This window comes from Pristis pectinata, chromosome 12 (assembly GCF_009764475.1).
Source record: "Pristis pectinata isolate sPriPec2 chromosome 12, sPriPec2.1.pri, whole genome shotgun sequence".
NCBI lineage: Eukaryota > Metazoa > Chordata > Chondrichthyes > Rhinopristiformes > Pristidae > Pristis > Pristis pectinata.
The window spans coordinates 13,792,652-13,813,770 of record NC_067416.1 but is presented as its reverse complement, the minus strand read 5'-3'; the positions used below and the strand labels follow the sequence as shown (position 1 = coordinate 13,813,770).

The window sequence follows — 21,119 nt, the reverse complement described above, 5'->3', positions numbered from 1 at the left end:
AGCAGGTTTGGCATTACTTTGGGTCTGAATACCCTAGCCTTGTACATCTCCCTGCTAGTACTGCTGATATGAAAAATGTACTGACCCATTCTGAGCTCTGGGCAGTCAGGTCATTCAAATAATTGGAATAGTTTCTTACACCAGACCATCATGTATTCTAGGAACAGGTGGATAGAGGAAATGAAAAATGTAGTGCTGGAATGCTTTCATCATCCCATCAAGTACAAAGCAATGTGGTCGGTAAAGTGACCTCCATTTGTAGGAAGGTCTTGCTTTAATTACCTAAGGGCCATGAAAGCTCTCTTAGATGACCAAAGGTAATCAAGAAGCTTACATTGATAATTTATATTACAGGCAAAAGGAGTATTGTTCCAGAAAAAACAATCAATCCCCGTTACCCACCAGAACCACCATTTCCCGGCAGTGTAGCAATTGGTGTGGTATCGCTGGCAATAGCCAAGGCTGCAGCCAGACTTCAGAACACGTATTTGTATTTACATATTGCCTCACTGAACCAAGCAGAGGTAGGAGGGCTTTCTCTATCTGTTTTTAAGTTTATTTATTACTACTGTATATGAAAAATACAATTACAACAGTATAAAATCTAATTTGTAACTGTGCAGCAAAATAACAAAAGGTTGCTAACTTCAGTCAAGTTGTAACCCTTTACCCTTTGTGCAACATTAAATTATTAGATATTAATAACACTTTGGATATTTATCACATTGTTTAGACTTTAATGTAACTAGTACTCAAGGCAATCCTGCACATCTTTTAATATTTCTGCATTCTTGAATGGATAAGGATGAGGTGAGTGAATATCTTCTGGAGATTGATCCAAAATGATGAGGAAAGGAAAGTGAAGTGGCATTCTAGAGTGAAATTATAAAGGTAATGAGAGAAAGGGTTTAGATTTATGAAGTATTGTGTAATAGGAGTTTGTATTAGCATTGCCATTACCATGTCATCTCTCTGCAGCTATCATCCATTGTAATAGTATGTTTTATAGAGATGAAAAGTTAATAACATTCAATATTACTTCTCAAGGGTAAGTGATATTTCAACAATGTCTGTTGAGCTAAGTGGAGCATAAACTGTTATGAAAACAGGCTAATATGAAAATGTGGTGTGAGATGCTGAAGACAAACATGGATAAAGCAACAGTGGCAATTATATACTATATCAGAAGAAGCTATGAAATGAGTAGGATAAATGTTTTTCACTTTACAAAGGTCTACAAAAGGGAATTTATAGGTAATTAGTTTTTGGGTATAAAATTATGTAAAGAATATTAGGTTGAATATAACTTGACGGAGGCTAAACCTTTGATTTTTTTAAAAAAATCATAAGAACAATAACAGATTCATTGACACTATTTGAAGGGTGAGGCTTGAATAAAAATAGGCATGTTTGTAATTAATCAAGATAATGTTCAGGAGATAATAATGTTTCCATTAAAAAAAAACTATGATGAAAAGGTAGGTTTTAATCTTGGATAAGAAAATTTTAAAGATAAGTATAATTCTGAAAGGAAATGCACAAAAATATTGTTTTTAAAGATCCTTGATAAACATATTCTTCTATTTTCAAAAAATGGTAACTAATTTTAAATAACAATGTTAGTGGCTCTGCTTAAACAATGAAGCTTGGAATTTCGGACACATATCTATAATCAGACACTGATATTTTAATCTTGTATGCACATGCACAAGGGCATTATTCAATTTTTAAAAGTACATAATTTGTGCACTTGGGAAAATATTAACATGGCTACTTGAAAGATGGATAACAGAAGGATCAGTGGAGATAGATATAGATGGAGTTCTCAGCTAAAAATATCCAGGCCAAACAAGCAGGCTCATTTAGAAAAGCAAGTAAATCATGGGGTCTTGAAGCATGCAGCTGCAAAGAGATGATGGGGCCTCAAAGCATATAGCTGTAAGGATATATAGTAGTGGGATAAGATAAGCTTACTTTTCAGAAAGGAGTCACCGGGACTAACTCTGCCATCCTGGTGTAATGAATAGTCCTGTCTTTTTGTTAGAGAGGCTAACAGGTTTGAAATGTAACTGACAATTGCTTGTAAGATTAAGGAAGAAGCACGGGCTTATTAACTATATAAGTATGAGCTATAAACAAGCTCATCGGACTTCTCCTTGGATCGGGATCGCGAACGATGCCAGGACCCTTGAGATCTCCAAGCCAGCCATCGATCATCTCTACAGTGTCCCCGACAGGCAAAAGGGCATGAGACTTGTTGCTTTATTAATATGCATGGAGATATATTGCTTTGTTAGTATCCTAGTGACTTGTTGCTTTGTTAATATCTTAATAAATTTAGTATTTGTAACCTTTTATCGTTGAAGTGTTCTTTCTCCATTATTGATCCTTAAAGTCTGCTTTGATACATCCCATTACGCTTATCCAAGGTATTAATTTAATAAACCTTCTCTGAACTTCCAGTTTCAATGCTTTCAATCCTGAACTTTTAATGCTTCCAATTCATTAACATCTTTCCTTAAAGAAGGGAACTAAATAGTATTTCAGATGTAGTCTCGTCAGTGATCACTTGGCTCCTTTGGGCATGGCATGTCATTCACATGCCCATTACCCAACTCCTGAAACAGACACTCTCTATTCTGAGAGACTCTACTCTGAGCTCCATCACGGGAAGAGATTACCAGAGGGACAGAGGCAGATTTAAGGATGCGCTCAAAGCTTCCTTGAGAAAGCCCAACATCTCCACCATCTCCTGGGGATCCCTGAGATGTTACTGCTCAAAGTGGAGAAGGAAGATTTGGGATAATATTGAGAAGCTCAAGTCTATTTATTGGGAATGCACAGAAGCTTAGCATAAATGATGGAAGGAGCATACCACCTTTCAAACTACTCACCCACACCCTGCCCTGTTGGGCATCTCATGTCCCATGTGTGGAAGTGTCTGAGGTCTCCATATTGGCATTATCAGTCACTTCAGAACAAATCCAATTCTCATAAACAAATATAAAAAATTACAGAAACTACAGAAGAGCAAATAGCCTCCTATCTTTATTATAATATGTTTATACATTTGATTAGTTTTTATTGAGCCAATTATTTTACTATTATCAAACAGTTTATCTAATTAACTATTTGATAAAATAATAGTAAGTTATAATTCCTATTTAGTTTAAGTCACAGGTCTAGCTAGGAGAGAAAATAAAAATAGTAGCCCTATTCAGCAGATAATAATCTTTCATGATTATCTCTCTTTTATATTAATTACTTACAAAGTTGGAAATTTTCTGCTCACTCTTATATCGGAGATTCAGTTGCCTTCATTTCATTTGCCACTCTTTCACCTCTGTCTTCCAATCCAAACTTGATTGCTGTCACCATCTTTGAGGAGGGAAGGTACTATGTTGTTTGTGCTAAATTAACATTCACTTAGTTAAACATTAATATTTGCTGTTAATCCAAATACGTCAGTATATAGTCGCTGTCTGGTTTGTGCTAGTTGTGGTGCAGTGTGGTGTATGGTGTAAGTTCAGCTGCAAAATGAGTACATATTAATAGTGCATTAAATAGCTCCCATTATTAAAAATCTGCTAAATATTCAGGAGAAAACAGGTTTGCTAAGTACCTGAAAATTATGATTTTCAATCCAAATTATATATGTACTAGAAAAGTACTTTATGCTGTATGAAGACAACTTTTATATTTCCAGGTTTTAAGTACACTATGAAATTCTAATTTTCATTTTAGGAACCCCCAAAAGAGATGAGAATGCCACTTCCCTTGATAAGTTTACTTGACTGTGGGAAGTCATCTGGTGGAAAATTAAGATTGCTGAAGGAAGTGATAGCAGTTCCAAAACCTGGTCTTGGTTATAAAAAGGTAAGACTGTGCATTTGACTGATTTATTTGACTAACTGCTATTTGACTGGCCTGACCTCGTGATGAAACCAGTTAGAAAATTATCTATTCAGGTAAAGAACTTATTTTCCAGTTATTGGTTTTGTAATTGCTCTGGGAATACACTGGAATGAATGCAGACTTCCAGAACCACCACTAATCTGCTAGGTTATTTTAGGAGCCTTGTCCAAAAACAACAGCTGCAACAGAAACATTACAGAAAGAAAATGAATGTTGAAAATGTCAAGAACCCCATGTCTTGGACAGATTTTACAGATAACCTGACAATTGCCAACCAACAGGATCCACAGAGTGTCTAAGTACCCGGAACTTCTGTGAGATATACTGTAATTAGTACCAATGAAAAACTTTTGACATCTTTACCAGAAAACACCCAGAGTGACTTAATAAGAACGACTGAGAGATCTAGACATTCTTATTAACCATGGACAAAGGGGTATTCCTGGGTTATAAATCCCATCATGTATTAAGGGGAAAATAAAGACATCTGTACAGGCACCCAACAGTCAAGGTCCAAAAAAGAACTTGTGATATAAAGGACAGATTGTGGTTGGAAAAAGCATAGATCAACAACTCACCGATCAATCATGACATGCATGTCGAGACCATCTGTAAAGTAGGACACCCAAACGACCCACAAGCCCCCAAACCTCCCCTTCCATTCCACACCATATTGTCTGGTCCATTCTCACCATCACCCCATACCAACAAGAGGTCTAAAAGGTCTTACGTCAACTGAAGACAACAGTGGCTCCCAGTGACCATGCAGCTGGTCTCCAAATTGTATTGTGGATTCCATACTCAAGAGGTACAATGAACATGATCTTCATTATACAACAAAAATAGATAGAGGGAGCAGCATCGATCACTGTACATGTACTTCTCTGACCTCATAAAACCCCCTGACTCTGTCATTTGGCAAGGACTTTGGAGAAACCTCTTCAGATTTTGTGCCATTAGAAGTTCTTTTCCATTCTATGTCTGCTACATGATGATATGCAAACTGTAGTTATAACTAATGGTTCCAACACGGACTCGATTCCAGTGCAGACTAGGGTTAAACAAGTCAATGTCATCGCTAAATCCGTTTCCTCAATCTTTCTCAGTGCAACATTGCACCTCACTACCAACAAACCTCTGCTAGAGTGGAGCTGATCTACACAATGAATGGAAAACTGTTCAACCTATATACCAACACAATGGAATCAAGGTCGTTCAAGCCTCAGTCAATAAGCTGCAGTACAAAGCTGATGCTTGAATATGTGCACATTTGGAGGCCAAGCTTCTGGTCATAGTCCACTCATTCAGTGAAGCATATGAGAGAATGTTCCTTACGTTCACAGAACACCGGTCCAATACTTACCTGCTCACATTGTACAACATCACTCCACAAATAGTTGCAGGAAATCTTAGGCTACTTTCCATATCTCAAGAAAGACATTGGTGATGAAATTCAACAACATTTCTGGTGTGCTAGTGCAGCCCTTCACTATCAGAGGAAGATGATGGCCTTGACAAAATCCTCATGGTCTACTGGCCCTGCTGTAAGCTTCAGAGGGCTACTTACAGTGGGAATCTCAAAGCACTGGAGAAGTACCAGTGTCTCCAAAATCCTCCTCTGAAAGAATATGAAGAGGCATGGGCAGGGGTCAGGATCGCAACTGGACAGATTGTAATTAATATTCCCAAGAGATGAAATTAAAATTGCCAGCACTGATGTTCTGATTACACCCAGCCATCTCTGATAGGCAGACCACATTGTTCTCATACCTGACAGCAGGGTCTCACAACAGGCAATCTGAGCTAATTCATGGCAAAAGATTACCAAGAATACAAAGAAGACACTTCTGAGAAGTTCGCAAAGCCTTCTTCAAAAGATATAACATTCTTACCAACTCGTGGGAATCCCTAGCCCATGACTTATTGAAATAGAGTAGGACACCTAAGACTTTAAGTCTCGTTGTTTGGGCCATGTAGAGGCTCAGCAAAGATGGCAGAAGCAATATACTTTCTCCAACACCACTCATCCACTCAAAACGTCACACACATTCTACCCTATTTGTGCCAGATTTTATGAATCTTGTATCAGTTACCTCAGATTCACAGAAATGGAGCAGAATTACCAATGGGAAGAAAGATTCAAATTGGAACTTATTTTCCAGCCTACTCCTGTGGTATTGGTATTGGTTGATTATTGTCACTTGTACCGAGGTACAGTGAAAAACTTGTCTTGCATACCGATCGTACAGGTCAATTCATTACACAGTGCAGTTACATTGAGTTAGTACAGAGTGCATTGATGTAGTACAGGTAAAAAAAATAATAGTACAGAGTAAAGTGTCACAGCTACAGAGAAAGTGCAGTGCAATAAGGTGCAAGGTCACAACAAGGTAGATCGTAAGGTCATAGTCCATCTCATTGTATAAGGGAACCTTCAATAGTCTTATCACAGTGGGGTAGAAGCTGTCCTTAAGTCTGGTGGTACGTGCCCTCAGGCTCCTGTATCTTCTACCTGATAGAAGAGGAGAAAAGAGAGAATGTCCCGGGTGGGTGGGGTCTTTGATTATGCTGGCTGCTTCACCAAGACAACGAGAGGTAAAGACAGAGTCCGAGGAGGGGAGGCTGGTGTCCGTGATGCACTGGACTGTGTCCACAACTCTCTGCAGTTTCTTGCGGTCCTGGGCAGAGCAGTTGCCGTACCAAGCCATGATACATCCAGATAGGATGCTTCCTATAGTGCATCGGTAAAAGTTGGTGAGAGTCAAAGGGGACAAACTGAATTTCTTTAGCCTCCTGAGGAAGTAGAGGCACTGGTGAGCTTTCTTGGCCGTGGCATCTACGTGATTTGACCAGGACAGGCTGTTGGTGATGTTCACTCCCAGGAACTTGAAGCTCTCAACTCTCTCAACCTCAGCACCATTGATGTAGACCGGTGCATGTACACCGCCCCCTTTCCTGAAGTCAGTGACCAGCTCTTTTGTATTACACAAGAGATTCTGCAGATGCTGGAACCTGGAGTAACACACACAAAATGCTGGAGGAAGGAACTCAGTAGGTCAGGCAGTATTTATTGAAGGGAAATAAACAGTCGACATTTCGGGTCGAGACCCTTCACCAGTCCTGATGAAGAGTCTCGACCCCAAACGTTGACAATCTGTTTCCTTCCATAGATGCTGCCTGAACTGCTGAGTTCCTCTAGCATTTTGTGTGTATTGCTCCTATGGTATTACCCTGGAATGTTTCTAGATTTTCATGGCTGATATTGGAAAGTAAGTTTGGATCCATACCCATTGATTGAGTTACCAACATACAAGTGTACTAATTAGGAGCAAGGGTAGGTCATTTCGTTACTCTGAGAGAGAAAAAAAATCTTAATTACTGCCTTATTTCTAAACAGTGACCTCCTAATTCTAGATTCTCTCACCAATGGATGTATCCTCTCCACTTCCACCCATTCAAGACCACTCAGGATATTATCTATCAATCAAGTCCTCTCTCAATTTTCTACACTCCAGTAGATACAAACCTAGCCTGTGCAATCTTTCCTCATAAGATCATCTGCCCATTCCAGTGTTCATCTAGGATACCTTCTCTGCAGATTACATGAAAATTGGTAGTGTGGTTGATAGTGAGGAAGATGGTCTTAGGCTACAGGTTGAAAATGAAGAGTTGGTAAGTTGGGTAGAGTTATGGCAGAAGTAATTTAATGCTGATAAGCTGATGCACTTTGGGAGGGCTAATAAAGAGAAGGACACAATGAATGGTAGGGCCTCAGAAAGTATTGAGGAACAGAAAGACCTCAGTGTGCAAGTCCAGGGAACCGTGCAGCACAGATAGATAAGGTAATGAAGGAGGTATATAGATAGTTACCTTCATTAGCCAGGGCATAGAATATAAGAGCAGGGAAATCACGGTAGAACCTTATAAAACATTATTCAGGCCACAGCTGGGGTACTGTGAGTAGTCTTAGTTGCCACACTGTAAGAAAGATTTGATTACAGTGGAGGGGGCGCAGAGGAGGTTCACCAGGAAGTTGCTTAGGATGGAGATTTTCAGATATGAGAAGAATCTGAATAGGCTGGGTTTGTTTTTCTTGGAGCAGAGAAGGCTGAGAAGGGACTTTATAGAGGTATACGAAACTATGAGGTACATAGATGGTAGGAAATTTTACACTGTAGCAGAGTTATCTAAAATTAGAGGACACGGGAGGAAGAGATCTGGACAGGATCTGAGAAAGAATTTTTTTCACCCAGAGGCTAGTTGGAATCTGGAACACATTACCTGAGTGGGTGATGGAGGCAGATACTCTCACAACATTTAAGAAGTATCTGGATGAGCACTTGAATTGCCAGTGCTTAGAAATCTATGGACCAAGTATGGGTAAATGAAATTAATATAGGTACCTGATGGTCAGAATTCACATGGTAGGCCAAAGGGCCTGTTTCTGTGCTGGACGACTCTATGATTTCATGATTCTATCCAAGTCATTAATATAAATTCTAAAAAGTTGAAGCTATTGAAGCACACAATTTGTTATATTTTGGCAACCAGTAATGGGTTCATTTAGGCCTACTCCATTTCCTGCTAGCCAGACAATCTTCTATCCATGCCGATGATTACCTCCTACACCATGAGCTTCTATTTTCCACAATAGTCTTTGATGCAGCACCTTATCAAATGCCTTCTGGAAATCAAAATATGGTACATCCACCAGTCCCCATTTGTCCATCGCACATGTTCCTCAAAAAAACTCCAATAAATTAGCCAAATATGATTTTCCTTTCACAAAACTATGTTGATTTTGCCTGATTACCTTGAATGTTTCTAAGTACTCTGCTATAACCTTTTTAATAATAGTTTTTAATGTTTTCCTCATGACAAATATTTAGCTAACCGATCCACTTGAGAATTTAAAACGTTGATTGTTTGACAAGTCTGGCAAACCTGCTTACTTGTATTACTACCTTGGCATGATCTGACAATGTAATTACAGCTATTTGATATTGTCTTGCAGAGTCTCAAAATGATGAGAGATCTTCAGCAAGAAATCACCAAATGGATGTTTGCACCAAAATCTGGAGTAAGAATACATTAAATAGTAATCCATTTACTCATATTAAGCACTCAAGAAATTATTTTACGTTAAATGTTAGGATTCAAGTATTTAATAAAAACAGACAAGCTTTATTATCTCTGTTTTTGTTGGTGGAGGGAAGGGGTATTATGCAGATCACTGAATCTTTTATACAAAACAAACAGACAAAAAGGCATGTTTCTACATTCAGCCTGCAGCAATGTCTCACTTGGGCTGCTGGAAGAAAGGATATGATCGTATAGAACAACCTTTTGAGATGATCCAAGAGGCATGTACCGCACTACAATTGACACTGGGGGAGGATCTGCATTTGATGCTCAACTGTGGTGCACATGAACTGATGGATTATGTGAGTTTATATTAGATTTACATGTACACATAATTATTCAAATCTGTAAATCATCAAGATTCTTATCCTTGTGTACAAATCACTTGATGGTGTCACTCAGCCCTTCTGTGAAATCCTCTTTCTAAACTCCTGTACCTTTCAATCTCTCCTCACTCAATGTGCTACTTATAATCTCCCTCATTGATCAGTTTTTTTAGTAACCCTGCCTGATGTCTTCATCAGCTTGTTTTCAAATTTTGTCTGATTTATTTGCCAGTGGAATGTCTTAATTATTTTAGTGTGAATCAATACTTCATGCACAGTTGATTCAGGAACAAGGAAAACTGTGTTGGAGGCCTTATACTTATAAGTATAGTGAAAATGTGTTTGCTAGGAATTTCTGTTAGGGTAGCTATTAAGGACGGCGGATTCTACTGCTCCATAATGCAAACCTCACTAAGAACACTCTCTCAGTTTTAGCTGGGCTTTATGGCTCTATAAACCCTCATGCCAATATCTTTTATCTTTGTTGTACATTCGGCGAAGGCACCATGAGCACTGTTGTTCCTCTTAAAGCTGCCCTCACTGCCCTCCACTTCTTTCTTGACCAGAGACAATGGCCTCACTGCCCTCTGCTTCTTTCTTGACCAGAGACAGATCTGGATACTATCCTATCTCCCCTTGCCAAATCCCTTTCCACCTGCATTCATGACACATCGCATGCTATCCAACTTTTCCATAGCTTTAAGTTCTCCAGCATGCACAACCTCATCTTCACCATGGGTGTCCAGTCCCTATATACACTACCTCCATTCCCCATCATGATAGCCTCACTGCCCTCCGCTTCTTTCTTGACCAGAGACAGAACCAGTTGTTTTTCATCTAGATTCCAGCATATGCAGTCCTTTGTTTCCCTCTTAAAGCTGTGCCTGATGACATTCACTATTCACTGCTGTGACTGAATTTGCATTATTTTTTTCCTCTATTAAATTGTGATCATATAATTGTTTGTTTATTATCCCTACACTTTGTGTCTCTTTTTAACAAGCACATTCAAATGGTTTTTCTGACAGGGACGATATCTCCTTCTGCATTAGCATGATCATAGATTCTCTAGCAGAAGGAAGAGGTCTTCTCAAATGGAATTCTGTCTGTACTCTGAGTGACACAGATCTATTGTGACCCAGAAAGGCTGGTTCTCAGATGCCTTTGAAACTCTGTAGGCATAATGACATAACTGACAAGAAAGTCTACGGGGATACAATCTTCTTTCTATGTAAAACAAAAATAGCCGAGGGAGCCTGATGTTGAAGGAGCACATGTATTGTGAAAGACAAAGGCAGAATGTAAACTCAAACTTCAGTGTAATTGATGATGTGTCACAATTCAGCTAATTTATTTCACAGTAAATGGTAGCGTTGGCACTTGAAAAATGTGAGTTTTTTTAAAATACATTGATCTTTGGTTTGCAAGCATCACTGGTATTGATGGCATTTATTGCCTGTCCCTTATTGCCTTTGATCAGATGATGGTGAAGCTCTTTGGTCCTGCTGAAGAAGATTACAGCATTTAGGTCTAGCAATGGTGAAGGATGGCAATTTGTTTCTAAGCCATGTTGAGGGGAACCAACGATGATGGTGTTCTGATATCATTGATGCACATGTTCTTTTTGGTGATAGAGGACTTTGGTTTAGAGCTTCTTCTGAAGAAGCCATGAAGAGTAACTGCAGTGAATTTTGTACATGGCACATACTACTGCCAGTAGTAGAAGCAATGAATGTTAAGGGTGCTGGTTGGGGTGTAAGTCAAATTTGGAATTGGAATTGGTTTATTATTACCAAGGTACAGTGAAAAACTTGTTTTGCATACCGTTCATACAGATCAATTCATTACACAGTACACTGAGGTAGTACAAGGTAAAACAATATGGTATCAAACTTCTTGTGTGTTATTGGAGTAGTATTTTTCTAGACAAATGAAGACTATTCAATCACACTCTTCACTTGTACTCTGTACCTTGTGGAAAGACTATGGGGTGTCATTCATTACAGAATACCCAGCCTATCACCTGCTGTTAAAGCCACATTACTTAAGTAGTTTGGCCAGTTCATTTTCTGATTAATGATGACCCTCCCTGGAATATTGATGGTGGAGTACCCAGCAATAGTAGTGCTACTTAATTTCAACTGTAGTAGTTGTTATAGATGGTCATTCCCTGGCACTTTTATGTAGTGCATGTTATTTGACACATCACCCAATGCCTGATGTTGGGCTACTTTCTTTGCTGATGAGTTGCAAATGGAATGTTGTGCAATCGTCAACAAAATTCCACACTTCTGACCTTATGATGGAAAAAAGGTCATTGATGAAGATGGTTGGGCCCAGGACTGCTCTCAGGAACTCCTTTAATGAAGCTATAAGGCTAGATTGATAAAGCACAAGCATAACCATCTTCCTTAGTATGAGGTATGATTCCCTTTCATGATCATTTACTTTAGTTCTACCATGGCATCTTCATGCCATATTTGGTCAAATTCTGCCTTGATGTCACTCTCATATAACTTTTGGAATTTACCTCTTTGATCTATGGTTGGAATAAGGCTATGAAATGTGGAGCCAAGTTGTCCTTGTGAAAACCAAACTTGGCACCGGTGAATAGGTTATTGGTGAGTAACTGAAACTTGATAGCACTTTGCTGAATGATTGAGCGTAGACTGATTGGATTTGTCCTGCATTTTGTGAACAGGATGAACCTGGTCACTTTTCCTTGTTGTCATGTAAATGCTGCTACATTGGAACAATTTTGCTGGAGTATGGCTTGTTCTGGAGTCCAGGTCTTCATATTACAGCTGGGTTGCCATTTGGTCCTGTGGCCTTTGTTCTATCTCATGCCCTTAGCTGCTTCTTGATAGCTCATGGAGTGAATCAAATTGGCTGGAGACTTTTTTTTTTGATATTGGGAATTTCAGGGGGAAGCTTGTTATCCTTTACGCTCCTTCCCTACTGAAATGGGATAACAAATGAGCATTTCAATTTTATATTTTACAGGAAAAACAGAAATATGAAGTTATAATGGGAGTATTAAAACATCCTGATGATATGATAGAGTTCTACACAAACTTGGTAGAGCAGTACCCATCAATTATTGGTCTGATAGACCCTCTTCGGAAAGAGGTTAGTAACTACTCTGTCTGTAATTCTGAAAGATCATAAAAACTTTAGAAACTTAAGTAGAGTAAATTGCGAATATAGAATGTAAACTGCTGTTCCATCTGATTCAGTGTGTTTATTTTCATTCAACTTATAAACAGAAAAGCTAGAAGATAATCACATATTAATAGAATACACAACATGGATAAATATTCCTTTGCCCTTTCATAGCTACTGAGGCAAAGAATGAGAGTTCATATGACTATAATCTTAGGCAAGTAGATTTATTTTAATGATTTAAAAGAGCAAAGGAAGGTTGAGAAATAGAGGGGTTTAAGAAAGGAATTCCAGAAAATGAAAATGAAGTGAGTGAAAAATTAGCTACCGTTGTGGGTTGAGGAAAAAAAGGAAGAGCATACAAGAGGAAAGGAGAATTTGGGAACATGGATTGTGGAGAAGGTACTAAAATGTGGAATAGCAAGTCTCCAGAGAGATTTGGAAATAGGGACAGGATTCTTAAGATGCTGATGGATTAGGGAGTGAATGTTGACAATGAAGGGATAATGTTAGTTGCCAGGGTATCTTGCACGCACCTGGAGAAAGGTTTTACTGTGATTGCAAAGCATCTGTGTGTTAATGAAGTATAATCCTTTCCTATTGATAAATCTTCTAGTAAGATTTGTGAGTGACTAGGTTGCCACAAGAGTGCAGACTATCACCCATTGCATTTGTGGGATTCTAGCTAGAGCAATAAATCAAAAAATGTTCTGTCTGGTTGATGCCGTCCATGGTGAAGTTGATGTACATATCAACCCTTGCAAACAAGGCATCTGTTACCTGCAGACCACGTAGAAATCCTGAAGATGCCAGCAGTGGAGATCTGGAATAGTTGCAAAGAATAGAAATCAAGCTTGTAGTGCAGTACCTACTGAAGACATCAAATTTCATGCTTCATGCATAATTTAGGGACTGTCCTGTCTTCCTGATTGGTCAGAAATTTCAGAACAGGTACATCAATAGAACAGCTGTGTTAAGGCTATGTCAAGAAATGCAGACTTCTCAATAAGTGATGTAGTCTGGAGAGGTTACAGAGAGGTAGCATGAAAGAAGCAGCCTTTGTGGTGTAGGGGTCAAAGGTAATTGTTCAGCCTTCTCAATGTTTAATTGAAAGAACTAAAAATCTTCAATCATCAACTTCACATTTAATGCAGAGGGATATCTCAAATAAGAGGGATCCCTTATTTGAACACTGCTGGAAAAATAATCCATAATAGCATTTAAAGGAGAGAGAAAGTTTTAAAGGAGTGAAAAATATCTGAAAAAGGAACATGGGTTTGTGGAAATAGCAGGGGAAAGCTCAAGATAGCTCTTTAAGAAATTCATTGAGTAGGGATCAACACAAAGTAGCATTTAAGCTATATAATCGTAATGTTCTCAATATGTACACATTAGTTGTAGGTCTGTGCTATAACTCTGCTTTGTAGTCATAAAAATATGTGGATTTACACTTTACTCCAGATATATGAAGAGTGCAGTTACAAGGAACTATCCTGCAGCAGAGACACTAAAATCCCTAATACCCTTTCAGGTGTACATAAAAGATCCCCTGTCTTCAGAGCAGTGTCGATCAGGGAAGGTATTTCTCCATTTCCTGACTAATATTTATCCTTCAATAACATCAATAAACACAAATTATTTGTTTTTATCATATTGCTAATGTGAGACCATGCCTGCTCAAATTGGATACTCATTTCCCAGAGTACAGTTGTGATTACACTTCAAAAGCACTTAATTTTCTGTAAAGTATCTTAGGATGTCCTGAAGCCATGAAAGGCACTATATAAATTCAGATCTCTTTTTAGAAAGCAGAGAATGTGAAGTACAAATACGACAATATTAAAAGGGGGATGGTAAAGGCCATCTAGTCCAGTACAGCCACTTCATCCAAGCAGGGAACAGTCATTCACACTACAGACCTAACCTGGTGTATGCTGTTTATAGGGAAAGATCAACAGATTTTCATTATGAAAACTAATTTCAGACAGTCCACTCTGCATTGGAGGTTATCACATCCAGTTTTGTCCTATAGATTTACTCTTCTTTGTTAATAAGCAATTTTTGTCTTTGAAAATGAAAAGATGTAACATTTTTACATTCATAATAAACTCCTCAACTTCATGTACGCTTTGAGCTTCATATGCAATAGACTCATCCCCCATTATAAAAACAGAAAATGCCAGGAATGTTCAAGTGGGCAGGCTGCATATGTTGTAAGAGAAACAGAGTTAACATTTCAGGATGAAGACTCTTCCTCAGAACTGGGAAGGAGACAATAGAAGCTTGTTAGTCTGCCGGGAAGGTGGGGAAGGATGGTGGTCTCTGGGTAAACTGGGGTGACCGAGGGGGTAAGCTGTAAACAAGGTCATCTGGTCAATGAGTGAATGGGAACAGTTAGAGAGTGAGGACGTAAACAGAAAATGTAGGAGTTGCAAAATGCAGAGCAGGCAGGGTTAGGGTTAGCCCGGCAGGTCAGGCTGGGCATATTCTCCACTCTCAGAGGAAAAAAATAAGGAGGGGAGGAGAGGGTTGGAACAAACAAGCTGATGGATATCACAGATGGATGACTGATATAGACAGAAAAATCAAGTTACCTTAAGTTGTATAATTCAATATTGAGGTTAGAAGGGTGCAACATGCCCAGATGGAAGAAGAGGTGCTGTTCCTCAAGCTTGCATTGGGCTTCATTGTAATAGTACAGGAGGCCACAGACAGATAGAGTGGGAGTACAGTGGAGAATTAAAGTGGCAGGCAATGGGAAGCTCAGGGTTTAATTTCAAGAAGAAAATGAAAGAATAATTATATAAACAAAGTAATTATATACTGTCTTAAAATGCCATTTTGGCTGGCTTCCCACCTTGCCCTATAACTTTAAACTCATTCAAGATTCTTAAATAAGGAGAAAAATTGCTGGACATACTCAGCTGGTCAGGGAGCTATAGAGAGAGAAACAAATAACCAAATCAATCATCTTTCCTGACAGCTGGGTACATGAGGGTGATAGGCTGGAGATAAACATTGCTGATGCTGCTGGCTGAAGGAGGGTGATAAAGGCTTGCAATCTGAAGATAATGCATCTGGAAGGGATGTAAAAAAGGGAATGAATGAGGACAGAGGGGAGGGAAACAAAAACAATGCCGGAATTGTGGCATAGAGAATACATGAGAATACACACAACTAATCAGAAGCAGAAGTAGGCCACCTTGTCTCTCAAGCCTGCTTGTCATCCAATATGATCACAGCTGATCTGCCTCAGGCTTCAATTCCTCTTCTTTGCCAGTGCCCCAATATTGCAAACATTTATCTACTTCTTGAAATACCTCCAATGATCTAGTCTCCACAACCCTTGGGTGTAGAGAATTCCAGAGGTTCACTGCCTTCTGTGAGAAGAAATTCCCATACATCTCAGTTTTGAGTAAGTGGTGCCTTATATTGTAACTATGTTACCTCATTCTAGACTCTCCCTCTTGTGGAAACATCTCAAATATCCATCTTGTCATGGCCCCTTAGAATCTCATATATTTAAATAAGATCATCCCTTATTCTTCTAAACTGCAGAGAATATAGGTCTTTTTTTTAGTCACTAGTGATAGGAAATCCCTCTCATCTTAGGAATTAGGCTAGTGAATCTCTTCTGGACTGCTTCCAATGTAGTAAATAAGGAGGCCATTTACCTTCATTACTTACTGCACCTGCATGCTAACTTTTGTGTTTTGTGCACGACGACTTCTGGATCCCTCTCTACTCCACTCATTTGCTGTCAGTCTCCATTGAGATAATTGTCTACCTTTTGATTTCTCTTACAAAAGTGCATGACCTCGCACTTTCTACATTAAATCCACTTGCCATGTGTTTGCCCACCCTCTCAACCTAAATATACCTTGTTGCAGAGTCCAGATATCCTCCTCGCATCATGTTTTCCCACCTAATTTCATGTCATCAACAAACATGGATACCTTGCATTTTAACCCCCCCTCCCCTGGTCAACAAAATAGATGGTAAATAATTGAGGGCCAAGTACCAGTCCTTGGGGCACTGTGCTAGTTATGTCTTTCCACTCTACTAAAGATTTATTTATTTTCTTTCTCTCTCTCTCAGTGATAACCAGTCTTCAATCTATTGTTAATGTACTTTCCTCAAAGTTGTGATCTCTTTTATCTTATCTCCTAGCATTTTATATGCTATATTAAATTCCTTCTATATCTATAGGTTCCCCTCTATCATCTTTTGTTGCTTTATCCTTAGAAAACTCTTAGCACATAATTGAGTCCTAGTGACTTGTCTGCCTTTAGTCCCATTAGTTTCTCCAATACTTTGTCCCTCATGATAGGGATTGTTACAAGTTTTTCACTCCTATTTCAATCTAGCCTATCTACTATCTTTGGGATGTTTGTAGTGTCCTCTACCCTGTAGACTGAAGCAAGGTTTTGGTTTAAATTATCTGCTATTTTTTTGTTTTCCTTTATTCATTCCCCAGTCTCAATCCTCAGGAGTCCCACGCTCACCTTAACTACCCTCTTCCTTTTTATATATCTATATCAAAGCTCTTGCTGGTTGTTTTGATTTTATTTGCCAGTTTTCTCTCATAATCAAATTTCTTCTTCCTTATTAGCATTTTAGTCCTCCACTGCTGGTTCCTGAAAAATTCCCAGCCTTCTGGTCTAACGCTAGCTTTTGCCACTTTTGACTTAGTATTTTTCTTGACCCCTTTTGTCAACCACAGATGGTTCACCTTTATCATTGAGTTCCTCTTTTTGACTTAGTTAAATTTCAGCTGAACATTTTGAAATAGCTGCTTAATTATGAATGCTGTAGTTGCTGGAAATTTGAAATAAAAGAATGCTGGAAATATCCAGCATCTATGGAGAAAGAAAACCTGAACTAGGATTATTTTCTCTGGAGTGGCTGAGGCTGAGGGAGACCTGACAGAAGTTTATAAAATTATGAGAGGCATAGTAGGCATATTTTTCACAGGGTCAAAATATCTAATACTGAAGGGCATGCATTTAAGGTAAGAAGGGAAAAAGTTCAAAGGAGATGTGTGGGGCAAGTTTTTTTTTACACAGAGAGTGGTAGGTGCCTGGAATGTGCTGCCAGGGTGGTGGTGGAGGCAGATAAGATAGAGTTGTTTAAGAGGCTCTCAAATAGTCACATGAGAGATATGGACCATGTGCAGGCAAAAGGGATTAGTTTAATTAGGTTTCATTAGCTTAATTAGTATGGCACAACATTGTGGGCCGAAGGGTCTGTTCCTGTGCTGTACTGTTCTATGTTCTAAGAATTAATGTTGCAGTCTGACCTTTCATCAGAACTGGCCAGTTTTGAAACAAACTGGAGATCTGATGACTTGAAATTAAGTCCTGAGGGCTGTCCCAGACCTAGTCAGAAGATCAGATGCTGTTCCTTGAGCTTATGATAGGCTTCATGAAAGTGACTAGAAACTCAGGATCACCTTTAGTGGACTGAATGGAGGTGTTTATAAAGCAGTCACCTGCACATAAGGAATATCTCCCTTAACAATGGTTTCCCCTCCACCTTTAGTTGACAGAATTCTCAAAACATCTGTTCCTACATTTCTGCATTCACCACCTCTCTTCCCAGCCAGAACAGGAGTTCCCGTTATCCTCACCTTCCAGCCCATCATCCTCTATAATTTCTACCACCTTCAATGTAATGTCACCACTAGATACATCTTCCCTACCCTTCCTGGCATTCCAAAGGGACACGTGCCTCTCAGAATTCTTCCTCTACCAATGCTCACTCCCTTGTCACGCACCTACCAGTGCAACTGCAGGAGCTGCAATACCTATCCTTTTTACGTCTTCACATCCCAGTGTCCAGGGACCCATGCACTATTGAAGACTGAATTCAACTATTTGTATCGGGATGGGCCAGTTTTGATGAAAGGTCATCAACCTGTAACATTAATCCTGTTTTTCTCTCACCATGGATGCTGCCTGATCTGATGAGTATTTACATCATTCTCTTATTTCAGTTTCCAACAACTGCAGTGTTTTGTATCTCACAGTTATAGCATTTATTTTTCCTTCTTTCCTCATTCACCTTCTTCTACTTGCATCCCTTCTAGACAGACCATCTACAATTAACAAGCCTTCACCAGCCTCAATGAACTGCAACACTACCATTTATATCATTTCTTATATATCATGTAGCTCGCTGTCAAACTTTGTTTGTTAAATCTCCTTTGATGCATTTTGTATGTTTTTACTGCATTTAAGCTACAATGTGAATGAAAATTGTTATTTAATTATTTGAGTTAATTGAGAAAATTAATCTTTGCATTTTGCATCAAAGTGATAATCCATTTGTCTTCCTATTCAGGATGTTGAACAATGGAGTAAGCTATGCAGTCTTCTTAGTCCCCGGTGTTATATCTTGGCTGATGCAGCTTCAAGGTCAATAGACAAGCTCCTAACAGATGGCCTGGGTGCAAATCAATACAGTGGTTTGGTCTTGAAACATGCCAATCAAACTACAATTTCAAATTTAATTCATGTGGCAAAATTGATGGAAGGTAGGTTATATTTCAACTAGGAATATACAGAAGTTACTATCATTACTTTCTAAATAATTATCAGTGAGACTGTTGCATTCCATTTCTGTTCATAAAATAATTCAAACCCCAGCCCAACAATAAGGTCCAACGTTAATAAATAAAATTCATGCAGAACCTGTAAACTTGAAAATGTTCCTAGTTGAAAGTGAAACGTGATTGAAAGTACACTTGAAGAACTGAGCTTTTTGAAGTTTTTGAAGCTGCAGAACGGTATAACTGAGTGAACGAATTCAGTGCGCTTGTTATTGAGAGTGGGCTATAATCGCATGATGATACAGTTGAAGGTGGGATAATCATCTCAAACATTTATGTGGAATGGCCTGGTGTTAACTGAAGTTACAAAGCTAGAATGCGCAAGATCACGAAGATGTTTGGGAAAAAATGATGTTAAAATCAATGCCTTGAGGCCCAGTAATTCAGTAAAGATTAGGAGGAATCTAGATGATAAATAAATAGGATATTGTAACAAAATCAGGAAATGCTGGAAGAATTCAGCCAGTCAAACAGCATCTGTAGAAAGAGAAACCAATTAATATTTCAGGTCAGGGATCCTTTCTCAGAACTGGGGGAAGATTGAAGGGGCACAGTTTTCAAAACACAGCTGGGGGTAACGGTGGGGGTAGGGGCAGAGGAGTGAGATAAAAGACCATATGGAGATTGGTCAAGACAGATCAGCTGACAAGGAGCATGAGTACTGAATGTTAGGGAGGCATAATATGGAATTGAAGTGAGAAAGGGACATAAGCATAATGGAAAACAATGCGAGAGCAGTTTCCCTGAAGAAGAAAAATTCAATGTTCAATCGAGAACATTAAACAGTGCCCAGATGGAAGATAAGATGTTGTTCTTCTTGTTTACATTGTGCCTCTCACTATGACAGTGGAGGAGGCTGAAGATGGACAGACTGAAATAGGAATGGGATTAAGATTTAAAGTGACATGAACCAGGAAGCTCACACTCATCCCTGAGGACTGAGCTCAGGTGCTCCACAAAGCAAACACTCAATCTTCATTTGGTTTCTCCAATGTAGAGTAGATTGGAAGAAGTGCAATTGAAACACTGCTTTGCGTGGAATGATTGTTTAAAACTCTAGGTGAGTTGGGCCTTATAGAACATAGAACAGTACACAGCAAGAGCAGGCTATTTGGCCCATGATATCTTTGCTGACCATGATGACAATCCAAACAAATACCATTTGCCTGCACATAGTCTATATCCCTCTATTCCCTGCATGTGCTTGTCTAAATGCCTGTTAAATGTTGCTGTCATATCTGCTTCCATCACTTCCCCAGCAGCATGTTCCAGGCACCTACCACTCTCTGCATAACAAAAACTTGCCTTGTAAATCTTCTCTAAACTTCTCCCCACTCACCTCAAAGCTATGCCCTCTAGTGTTTGACATTTCCACCCTGGGAATAAGACACTGACTATCTACCCTATCCATGCCTATCATAATTTTTGTATACTTCGATCAGATCACCTCTCAGCCTCCGGCGCTCCAGAGAAAACAATCCAAGTTTGTCCAATCTCTCCTTGTAGCTAACACTCTCTAATCCAGGCAAGATCCCGGTAAAACTCTTCTGCATCCTCTCCAAAGCTTCCACATCCTTCCTGAAATGTGGTAACCAGAAATGGATGCAATACTCCAGATATGGCCTAACCAAAGTTTTATACAGCTGCAGTATGACTTCCCGACTTTTATACTCAACAATCCAACTGATGAAGGCAAGTATGCCATACGTTTTCTTTAGCACCCTATCTACTTGTGTTGCCTCTTTCAGAGAATTAGTTAAAATTCAACAGGAAGATTGGTGTAGTTTGTTATGGATAGTTGCAGAGTGAATCAGTGGTTTCTAAGTCAGGAAGTTCTTGTTTCAAGAATTTGAGAGACGAGCACAAAAATCCAGAGCAGTACTAAAGGAGATGCTGTGTTTTGGATCAAGTTGTGCAACTGGTGGGATATGGTGTCTACATTCACTGACTTTGACCATGCACGT

At 39.1% G+C, this 21,119-nt stretch overlaps 1 protein-coding gene across 4 annotated transcripts in view; it reads left to right on the top strand.

Moving 5' to 3' along the window:
- eno4 (enolase 4) overlaps positions 1-21,119 on the top strand; it is a 71,884-nt gene that overhangs the window by 36,635 nt on the left and 14,130 nt on the right. For all 4 annotated transcript variants that reach the window (XR_007957308.1, XM_052027881.1, XM_052027880.1 and 1 more), the window contains 6 exons: positions 355-524; positions 3,745-3,876; positions 8,930-8,995; positions 9,201-9,359; positions 12,387-12,512; positions 18,888-19,080. Coding sequence is in view for 3 of the 4 variants with exons in the window: in XM_052027881.1 (XP_051883841.1) it covers positions 355-524; positions 3,745-3,876; positions 8,930-8,995; positions 9,201-9,359; positions 12,387-12,512; positions 18,888-19,080 (846 nt within the window). In the remaining variant the exon portion in view is untranslated. The remainder of the gene's footprint in view (positions 1-354; positions 525-3,744; positions 3,877-8,929; positions 8,996-9,200; positions 9,360-12,386; positions 12,513-18,887; positions 19,081-21,119) is intronic.